The 11,239-nt window shown below is 48.0% G+C and overlaps 1 protein-coding gene across 4 annotated transcripts in view; it reads left to right on the top strand.

The window, feature by feature from the left end:
• Positions 1–7,245, top strand: part of IGSF5 (immunoglobulin superfamily member 5) — a 40,387-nt gene extending 33,142 nt beyond the window's left edge. For all 4 annotated transcript variants that reach the window (XM_011375304.2, XM_011375306.2, XM_011375305.2 and 1 more), the window contains 3 exons: positions 1,011–1,111; positions 2,406–2,479; positions 6,435–7,245. In XM_011375304.2, coding sequence (XP_011373606.1) covers positions 1,011–1,111; positions 2,406–2,479; positions 6,435–6,530 — 271 coding nt within the window. In that variant the 3' untranslated portion in view covers positions 6,531–7,245. The remainder of the gene's footprint in view (positions 1–1,010; positions 1,112–2,405; positions 2,480–6,434) is intronic.
• Positions 7,246–11,239: the final 3,994 nt, after the last annotated feature.

Below are 11,239 nucleotides of genomic sequence, written 5' to 3'. Positions count from 1 at the left end.
CCACGGCATTGAGCATTCTAATGTCTTTTGGTGACATGGCCACGCGTGTTCATTCTTGGCTTGTGTTCTGTTGGGAATATGTCTGCTAGTGAAAGCTGGGTCCCAGGGCAGGTATGAACTCAGTTTTAGATAACATGGCCACACATTTTTTCGAAGTAGGGGTGCCAGTTTCCACGCCCACCAGCAGTGCACGAGAGTCCTCATCCGCCATAACTTTTCCAGGTGACGTGGATTCCGCTGTAATAGACTAGTAGATAAATGACAGATAGACTGTCATTTATCTACTAGTCTCCTGTGGTTGGACACCTGGGTCGTTTGCAAGTTTTGCTGTTGTAAATAGCTCACGAAAGAACATTCTTTCAAGTAAATCTTTGCACATCTTCCCGATAATAAATTCTTAGTGGTCAGGCGTGAATATTTAAAATCTTTGGGTATCCACTGCCATACTTCCTGTCCCTAGGAAGTTGCACCCATTTTTGCTTTATTTTAGAGGTTGGCAGGCTTCTTTTTCATAAAGGGCCAGATAGCAAATATTTTTGGGTTGCGGTCCACATGCTCTCTGTCATAAATACTCAGATATGCTGCTGTGACAGGAAAGCACCTGTAGACAATATGGAAGCAGACAGGTCTGACCGCATTCCAATAAAACTTTATTTATAACAACAGGTGGCGGGCCGGGTTTGGCCCGTGGGTTGTAGCTTGCCAACCCTGCTTTATTTGGTTGCTGGTTTCTGAGGGTTTAGAACTGACTGTGAGTGGAGTCCATGGGTCACTCGTGATAAAGTTCCATCTCTCCCCGTAAAGGGAGTGAGTGTGCACACAGGCCATCCACGCAGCTATGCAGGTGGCTGTGAGCATCTGTCCTGATGCTCGCCACCCCTCAGGGACCAGTGAGCAAGCTGTGGCCTGTGGCAAGTTCAAGGTGTGAGAACACTCTGGGAGGAGTGGTGTGAAAGAGCTAAACATCTGTTGTTGATTAACACTTGGCTTTTAAAATGGTCTAATTCTAGGAAATCCGCAAATGCGAGAACCAACAAAGAAGCTTTTGAGACAAAGTTAAAAAATGGATTCAAAAACTATGGATACATTTCAGATGAGTCAAGGACCGCAGGTGAGTGGACAGGTGGGGCAGTAGAAAGACCTCGAAAGCAGAATTTTGAGGACAAGGCCTGGCTAGCCAGACATCAGCTTCACGAGGCAGTTGACTTAGCCAGTGGTGATCTTTCTTTTTTTTCCGGGTGATTTTTAGAAGAACGAGAAATTCCAGAACTAGAAATATGCTAGGATTAGATTAACAGGAAAAATTCACCTATTTACCTGAAGTTTAAAATAAAGTTATGTGGAGATTTAAGTGTTTTTAAAAGTAATTTTTTTCATGCTTTCTCCTTTGAAGCCTTTTTACCTTAAAGTGTGTGAGGAGGCATTTTACTAGAGTGAGGGTAATGTCTCCATAACATCTATGAGATTCGAGAAAAATCGGAAACTCGGTAAGAAATCGGTTCCTATTCAACCTCACAGGGTGTGAGAGCATATTCAAAGACCAGACCTGATTTTGCAGTCTTTGGGTGACGTCTGAATGTCTTACCTTGAGTGTTTACAGCCCTAATAGGGGAGCTTCTCAGAAGGCACGATCACCAGCCAGTGGCAGGGGGAGGATCTGAACTGGGAGCCTCCCTGTGAGGCAGACAGACCAGAGAGAAAGGCTGAACAAACTACTCCCTAGCGGCTGGGCAGGGAGATCTGCCCTAAGAAGTTGCCTGGCAAAACGCATTCCACAGAAAGATTTTTAGTTAATCGATTCTTGCTGAGAGACGTGAAAAACATTTTTTTTCACCACGAAATTAGAGCTTTATTCTCAGCAGCCCCATGCTTTGCATTCTGACATGCCTGCCTCCTGGGGCCGCTCCACATTGCAAGCTTCAGATTTTCAAGAATTTCACAAAGCGTTGACTGTGTCCTTTGCTAATCTGATCTCGGCTTCTTGCGGAATTTCTCATGGGCGAATACGTATTCATTAGTATTTTGAGCAATGAATCAACCAGCTGGACCGGAATTATGGCCCAGACGAGATCTCTCTGGTGCCTGTTTTCCTCCTCTGCTCTGTGTTTATTTCCTTGATCAGCTGGTAGAGCCGTGAAGTCACCTCGTCTCTAAATGAGACGAACGAGTCGAGGAAGGAATCGATTTGGAGTCGGTTTGCCATGTTTTTATTTCATTAGACAACTAAAGTTCTAGAATTATGTAACCGTAAGGGAACTTGAGAACAAAAATCTGTTGATGGTTCGGGATTATTTTGTGCCAGGGTCCCACCTAAAGGTAAGTATATTTCTTTATAAATCAGAATTCTTAGACGAGGCAGCTCGGTTTTTGTCACGTGTCACTCTAAAATCATTCTTCTGTTGCAGAGACTGGCTCTCCCCCTCCGCGGTCCTACGAAGCCCGGGTCCCTCAGCAACGTGGCATTAGTCAACCTCGTCAGGTGACTTTTCTGGACTTTTCTTTGCTGTTTAAAAACCTTCGCCTTGTGGTAGGCGATTATAAAAGGTACTCGTTTTATGAACATGCTGAAAGAACATGGCTTTGTTTAGCTCCGCGTCCACTGGTCAGCCTGGAGGGAGCACGGCCAGCATGAGCAGTATCTCTTGCCCTTTGTGGCGGGTTTGGGAGAAAGAGGTTTAAGTGGGGCCTGTCGATCTCAAGGCATCTGTGGATATGGCATGGAGATATGGGGTGTGCGGGTGGCTGCGTAAGCCTGGAGCCCCCCGGGAGAGGAGCAAGGTGTGGTCCTGCTGCTGGGCAGCCCACGTCTGATGGCTGCCGTCCTTCTAAAAGGCGTTACCTTAAAAGTTACTTAAAAACCACGAGGGCGCGATATGTTCATTTTTTGGTATAGAGTCAGCATTGATTGTCACAAAAGAATGGAGTTTATATGCAAAAATACGATTCTTTAGATCTCAAATGATATTGAGCAAATTGTATGTAACCAGCAGCACTTCCCGATCCGTACAAACGCTACTTTGAATGAGAAGGACATTTTTTTTTTTTTTGGAATTCTGCGATGGGGTCCCCAGTAAGACGGGATGTTCTCCCCTCAGCTTTTAGAAAAGCAAGGTGCACAGAGCGGGTTTCTGCATCAGATGGTCTTGGCTTCGTTCTGCTGAGGCGTTGCTGTCACCCTGAGGTCCTGCCCTAGAGAGCCGCCCCCATCACACTCACCTGAGTTTCCAGGTAGCCCCAGGCTGTACTGTTCCTCCCAGTGGCGGGATTGGCTCAGTGTACACCTTTTGCTAGCGCTGTGTGCCTCCCGGGCCTTCGGAGGCAGGTGAGCTTTGACAGATGCGCCACCATGTGACAGGAGGACCTAAGTGATGCGATTAGTGACAACCAAGGTAGCCAGGCGGGAAGTCGTGTGAGGGGTCTGAGGCGCGAAGGGAGGGGGCCCGCGTGACGAGCTGAGAGTTCCTGGCACGAGCTCCAGCTGCGTCCTCAGGCTGGGCATCGGGACCGCGGAGAGGGAGATCCTCCCATCAAGGCTGCTCCCCGCAGAGGTATCTTCCGCTGCGCTGACTCTGGTCCTGGGAGGATGGCTCACAGAGACGCAACAGGGTCCCTTTCGAAGGGCCTTGACGGAGAGGTGGCTGGGGGCTGGAGTCATCACCAGGCTGTGAATGTTGCCTGTCCCTATCTCCCACCCATGACTGGACCCGAGTGGGGGTCTCGGGCTGGCGAAGGGGCTCTTTCTCACCCAGCGCCAAGCATGGCCACCAAAGGACACATTTAACGCTAACCATTACGTCCATGGCTTGTCTGTGGCCACCCGTTTCGGTGGCTCGTCTTTCCACTAGACGGGCCAAGTGCTCAGGTCTTGGGTGCGGGGCAGGTGGGCAGATTCAGAAGAAGGTCATGTCAGGTAAATCCCCTTGAAGTACAGATGAGGAGGAAGGGGAACTCGAGATGCGTTTGGATACAGGAAGGGAGAATGACGTTTCAGAGCTCAGAGCAACTGCTTCGTAAGTGTCAAGTGTTGCTTTGAAAACACGCAGGGAGAGAAATTTAGGACGTTCCTGCTACTTAAACATCTAACCAGCTAAATAATCTATTGGTGGAAAAAGAACAGTAGCCGCGGGGTGCTGGGCCCTGGGGGCCGGGAACACACGTCTGTGCGTCTTGAGTGTTTGTGTATCTCAGCCCGGAGCATGACGGACAAATAGGATGCTCGGGAGATGAACAATTTTACCCGGCTAGACACCGACAGAGTTTTCAAACAGCTGGAGTTTTCTACTTATAGTGGGGGACTCAGGACAAGGACAGTCCTGAAGACATCCGTCTTTGATCACTAACCAAAGGGTGACTTTGCAGGTATGGGCCAGGCAGTGGCTGCAGGTCGCCCGTCTGGACCGTGGGCTGCGCTTCCTGTGAACTACTCACAGAAAAGACGATGAGACGGACGTAAAGGGACGGTCAGGCCTTGGAGCGTGGTGGCTCCCTTTGGTGCCCTTGGCCCAAGGAGGACATAGTCCTGTATGTAGTCAATGGCCACTCGAGAGCCACCAGGTGGCCAAGCCACAGCCTGTAGGAGCAGGTTGGGGCGGCCCTTAGCCTGGAGGTACCTTGTGGAACTTCCCAAGGCCAGGCCTTCGGCCCCGGTCTACGTGGCCACCATCTTGCTGTGCAGGCTGATGAGGACCTCTCAGGGCGCACTGGGCCACGGTCCAGGGACTGTGCCATCTGCGCTCTCTCCTCCCTCACCCTCTCTCCGTTCTGCCGTGAGTCTTGCTCCCTCAAGTGTCCCAACAGCTTTCGGAGCCTCTCTCTCTGTCCTTCCATCCTGGCGTGCCTCTGTGGGACTCCCCTTTGCCACTTTGCCCCCTGCACTGCTGCTGTGGGGGTTCCCACGCGCATGGGCCTCGTGGGCCCAGAGGCGCCGAGGCCGATGCCTGCCCGAGAAGCTGGCTTGTTAGAGGTCAGGGTTGCTGACTGCAGATTGCACTGCTTTGCAAAAAATCTATATTAGGATTGGGTTCTGAAAAGCCTGTGGATCAAACTGAGAGATCGCAAGCTGCAGGTCAGCCTGCAGCAAAGACGCTTCCCAGTCCTCATCCCGTGGAGCTAGCTGGGCGTGACATGCGTCCTGTCTGTGGAGACAAGGCGCGTGCAGCAGTCACGGAAGCTGATGATCACAAGCCAGTGGTGACAAGAGATATCATTAGACCAGTGTAGATGAATGTGCGCCATAAAAATAATGTCAGGTTTTGGGTCATTGAAGAGATGTTAAGTCCTTCCGTGTCGATCTGTGGTCTTGGGCACTTAGGTTTCTTCAAGGTCTCCCGCTCAGATACAATCTAAGGAGGGGTCAGCTTTGGGTTTTGCAAATGTTTTGTATCTCGATGAATATTTAAAACAGACAATCCCTTTCCCCCTCCCTTCCGTACAGGCCTCAGTTCACTGTACATCCATTTTTCTGGTTATTTTAGGCAACTCTGTCTCTTTTTCTCCCAAGTCTGTCAGTTTTGGGAGATGAGCATATGAACAACTCGAAACCTGCATCAAGCCTTCTCCATCAGTCACTCCCCTATCGAGACCAACATAAATAAACTCTTGATAAATTTAGAAAACAGCAGTGCATTTGGGCAACCCGGCAGTGCAAACAAAAGGCAGATGACAACAGCCAAAGGTCAGGCGTAGTCTCAGCAGACGCAGATCCTTACAGCGCGTTGCCGAGGGCATCCCTTCAGCGGTCCGGGTCTGAGCGATCGGGAGCCAGTGAGTTAAGATCAGGACCCAGAGTGATTCCAGCCTCCCGACCTACTGCCATTCCTCTGCCAGGTAAATCATCTGCGGTGCCCAGCTTGCATCGTTTAAGATGTTATGTGTCATCATCGTGCCCTGGCATGTGAGCTGGCGTCTTGGGAAGCACGTCCCACGCATAGGGCAATACACTTAGACAGGCCTTGGCCCCTCTGGAGGTGGAAGTGGGTTGTTTGCAATCACATTTCAGCACGAGAATGGCAAAGAATGCGTTCCTGGTGTGCACCAGTGACACCCGCCGCCCAAGGAGATGGATGGGATCGGTTCTCCCATGTAACCCTCTCCTTTAGAAGGAATGTGTGTTGCTAAAGGTTAGAATTATCTTATATTGTCATACAAAAGCTAGAATGTCCATAGGGAAACGGAAAGACAACACAGTGCATCTCTGCAGGAATTTGCCTTCGGATAAATCCTGGTTCTTTGAGGCAGATCGCTCTTGAGGCTCTGAACTTGGGGAGTGTGTAGAGCATGTGTTACTGGGAATATCTAACCAAAGGAAGTGTGTGGACACTATTGTTCCTCTCTGCATCTCCTTTTATCTCCTCTGATGAGTGGAGCTTTCTCCTCAGGTGAGAATTGGACAGTGATCTCAGCTGATTCAATCAACTGTTTCCCTTTGTCTCCAGGGACCTCGTGACAGCCAGCCGGGCCCAGCAAGCCAGCCCCAGGTGCACTTTCACACGGTCAGTCCCAGGAAGGTCAAGAATGAGACTTTAGTATAGCAAAGGTGTCCCTCGGGTTCGAAGCTGCACTTGGCTGATGGCTTACATCAGGACGAGGTCAGTGTTCCTCTCCATCACCCCGAAACTGGGCTCCAGCTCTGTCACCGTTACCCGGAAGAAGTGATGTCGGAACTATTGGAATGGATATTTTGCAGTGAGAGCAGGAATTGATGTTCCCAGCTTTCGAAGTAGACTGGAACTTTTATTGTGTTTCAATATTTGAGTGCATTTCATAAATTGCTAAGTAAAAGCTGCAGATCTTTCGTGATAATTTTTCTCATCACCGAACACTCCTGCTTGCTAATCTAATAAACGCTAGATGACTTTTGAAATGTTTTATTATCTTAAATCATATGAAGATTATATTTATGTATGTTTAATATATGGACAATATTGCGTACTAACAGTGAAAAAAAACAGGATAAAAATTAGGATCCACCAAACACCTAAAATTGCCTGGAAAATCAGAACTCGTAGGTTAAAAATAAGATTACATTCTAAAGCTGATGTACACCTGGTGAAATATCTCATTATTGGATATTTATATGAAGATATTCATTTCTATGTGCTCCCTTATTGGGCTTACTGTCATGTCCTCAGATGAGTTAGCTGTGGATTATGTTTTGTAGGGGGCGTACCTCACACATCAAACACTGTGAAAAAACTGGAGACGGGTAATGTGTTCTTTAATAAATAAAAGAGAAAACACCAAAAACTCCTATTGCCTCCCTTCATTCTTTGCTAATCAGGTGGTAGTTTACAGAATCTCAGTGTTTAGGAATCAAGCATTTTCTTCGTTTTCTTTTTAATCGAAAAAAATTCTTTAATACCATCGAACAGCGATTCAGTATTATAATTTTCCTCACTGTCTTGTTATTTTTTTCCTGTTAGTTTTTTGGTTTAAGATCCAGTCAGTGTTCATACATCACATTTGATTACTGTATCTCTTAAGTCTCTTCTATTTATTATTATTTTTATTTTTCAATTATCGTTGTCAAGCAGAAAGACAAGAAGGTTCAGGAGACCTTTGGGCAGAGCTGTTCAATGAGCGAACTTCACAGTCTTCACTCACTCCTTCAGCCACCACGGAACCCAGATCCCGGGACAAGGCAAACATCGTGTCATTCATGCCTTTCATAACCTTTATAGAGTCTGACATTCTGTAGGCGTTTAGTAAATGTTGGTATCAAACAGGTCAATATTGAGAAGGACAGTAGATTGAATTATGATGCATATTTGCCCCGTGCTGGCTATAAGAATCCCATTTCTGTGGTTCTTTTAGGAGTTGGGGTAGGCGTGGCGTGTAGAATGTAATGGAACTTGAAGTTTCGAACTCAGGAAAACGATGCCAAATGATTTTTCATAGAAATTTCTCCAACTTAGTATGTGCTTGTTGAATCCGTCTCAGAATGTTTTTCATTGATCGGACTGTGGGAAGTTTTCCTGTGTTACTCATGAACAGGGTTTATGGTAGCTTATTGCGGGAGTAAGTTTTCTCAAAGCGATCTCGGCCAGTCTTTATTTCACAAGGGGTAGATAAGTTATATGAACGCAACTGTCAAGAGCTGCACCGCCTCATACCATAGCCACACGTGGCTATTTATATTTAAACTATTTGAAATCGAATAAAATGTAAGATTCATTTCTTCAGTCACACTAGCCATGGGTCTAGTGTTCAGTAGCCACACTGGCTATTGGCTCCCGTATCGGGCAGTGCAGATTACAGTTTCGTGGCTGCAGACAGTTCAACTGGACAGTGCTGACCTAGAGCTGACTACCTGAAAATGACCTTGACGTGTCCAGTTGGGATGGGCTCTTTTATACAAACACACAACCCGTGTTTTCTCTCAGTGTTATGTCTGTGTATTCAGAATCCTGCAAACCCCAAGGCAGCTCTCAACTGAAAATGGTGTTTTCTGATGTGGTGAATTCATCTGTCACCTCTGCGGTGCAGAGAGCTGACGTGGGCTCAGGGGGATAGAAGAGAGACGTCAACCCCATAAACATTGTGGGGTGGCAGCGGTTTCTCAGAAAGATAGCCGTGACTCTCTGCTGGTGGCTGGCTTATGAGGGTGCAGAGTTACTGAAATAAACATCTCTCATAGCTTCGTGTCATAAAATCCTAAGTAGGGAGACTACACCTGCCTGCCCATCCAGGGCTCTCGGCCCTGGTGACTCTGTCAGATTCCAAGCCTGCCCCATGAGGTCAAGGGTCTTCCTTGGTTGGCCTGGAGCAGGACTTGAGTGGTGAGGCTGACACATCGGAGGTAACTGGAGGGCCTGATAGAAGTGCTTCCTTTGCTCTTTGTGGCCTTGACCTTGGAGAACTGTTAGGGGCATGCGAGTTGGGTCGCCAGTCCCTCAGAGTGTGATGGCCCAACAGCTGGAAAGATGCCGCAGAGCGTAAAGGAAGAGGCTGTGTTAATATGTGAAATCTGCCATTTAGGTGCTTCCAGTGTCGTTGGGGAAGAACATGCTATCCTGTGGGACAGCTGAGGTTGAGACAAATCCAGACATGAGAGAAATAGGTGAGAGGCAAGACAGCAAGGAGGGGTTCAGGGCGCAGGTGGAGTAGACAGGACAGGCTAGAGAGGTGGCTACTCCTGAATGGAGAGGGTCCCTGACAGCTGCTCGGCCTCAGGTGGAGGTACACAGCCAAGCCACGGAAACCTGGCAGGCAGGGAGGTGGAGTGACAAAGACTCTGCCCTCTCCGTCCATCCCCTCACTCTCTGGCTCATGCCTTTTGTTCACCAACCCCAACCCAAGCCGGTGGTCCAGGGAGCCCGCTGACGGCGTCCACGCGGGATGCGGGAGGGCGGAAACTGGGTGTGGAGTGGCAGCCAGAAGATGCCCAGCCAGGAGCATCCAGGAAACGGACACCAAGGAGCGGAGAATGCATTTGCAGCGTCATGGGGGGAGACATTTTGCCTAGATAGTTCCACCTTTTTCTCTCCTCGAGGACGAGTTCATTGACCCAGGATACCAGGTAGAGGAAAGGAATCTGGCTTTGAACTTGAGAAGGTCACAGCTTCGGTGACCCTTTAGTAGAACAAAAGGACTAGGTGGTGGACCCCGAACGTCCCTTCTGGCACTTACCTTTGTACACACATGCGCGCGCGCACACACACACACACACACACACACACACACACACACCTCTGCCTGTCCCCATCTGACACGACCCCGCTGTCAGGACAGGGCTGCTGCCCTCTGGGTGTGTGCAGGCATCCGTGGTCCTTGTGGCATCGGGAGCCACGTTCCCTAGCAGATGGTAAGTATTTAACTCGCACCCAGCACAGCCCGTGAATCATCCACGGGTTTTGGCCTCGGGGGAGACGTACTCTCCACCTTCACGAAGCAGGTGCTCCAACCTCTCAGCCTGGACCTGGCAGCTGGCCGGGTCCTGAGCTGGAAGCGACTTCAGCCCCACAATGGTCTTCCCACTGTTATTGGGCGCGTCCTGTTATTTCTAATAATACGAGATTCTGAACGTTCGGACTGGTGGAAAGTTTATGAGAATAATCGCCCAACCAGTGACTTTAGACTGAGAAAATCGTGCCTGGTCTCATGATGATGCTGGCTTGACAAAGTAGAAAACTTAGAAGATTCCAGTAAAGTCTGGAGAGAAGGGAGAGAGAATGTAGCACAGAATGTAAGAATGTATTGATTATATTTTTTTTCAGAAAACTTAAAAATGTATGATATTTCACAGAGTAACTTAATTTGGGAATAATTGGTAATATTATGCTTCAATTTCATGGCTAATAAAGTCTGAGACAGTCAAAGAATAGCAAATTATAGTCGAAATCAAAAACTAATTTAAAGAATTACTGTTGATTAGTTTTTTTTTTCCCCTCAAAAAGTGCAAATTGGACTGGATTTGGTGAAATGTATCACGGCAGTAGCAGATGATGGAAGAAGGAGCCCAGGCCTCCTGCCTCCTCACAGTTGTGTGGTGCGTGCGTGTGTGTGTGTGTGCGCGCGCGTGTGTGTGTGTGATATGTGTGTGTATCTGTGTGTGTGAGTTGTATGTATAAAGAGCAAGGGGAGAGAGAGACATTTGTTTTGTGTCTACGACAGGGGTCAGCAAACTGTAACCCCGGAAACAAATCGAGCCTGCTGCTTGTTTTTATGTGGCCCACGAATTAAAAATGGGTTTTACCTTTTTTAAGTGGTTGGGAGAAAACTCAAAAGAAGACTATTTCATGATGTGAGAATTGTATGAAATTCAAATATCTGTGTCCACATAGAATTGTCAAGTTATTGGACTTGTCCAAGTGTCGTTTTAAATCTGAAGGCTCTTTGCAGTGATAAGCTCCCAGTGGACTGGTGTGCGGGTTTTCATATGAGCTAATAAATCTGAAAGAGAGAAACATCTTTGCTTCTGAGGTCTGCCTACTTTATATTCCTTAAAGACGGGCTACATTACAGCCAGTGTACAGGTCATGACTTTTTGAGGAAGTAAAGAAATTTTCAGATGATCCAAAATTATCAGTTCACATTAAAATTGGCTCATAAATTCAGTTACCTCCCAACTCCCTGGCTACGTGGGAATTGATGGGGGTTGGGGGGTTATTCCCAGTCTCCTTGCCAGCCAAAGACGGTGATTCCAGGAGGCAGAGCTAGAGGGCAGGAGAGTGAGCCTACTGTTAGTGTGGGGATTATCAGTACGCTATAGAGAGCCAGCTGCTGGCTGCTGTGCCAACGA

The sequence above is a fragment of the Pteropus vampyrus genome, unplaced genomic scaffold (genome assembly GCF_000151845.1).
Source record: "Pteropus vampyrus isolate Shadow unplaced genomic scaffold, Pvam_2.0 Scaffold270, whole genome shotgun sequence".
NCBI classification, from domain to species: domain Eukaryota; kingdom Metazoa; phylum Chordata; class Mammalia; order Chiroptera; family Pteropodidae; genus Pteropus; species Pteropus vampyrus.
This window is presented reverse-complemented; position numbering and strand designations above follow the sequence as displayed.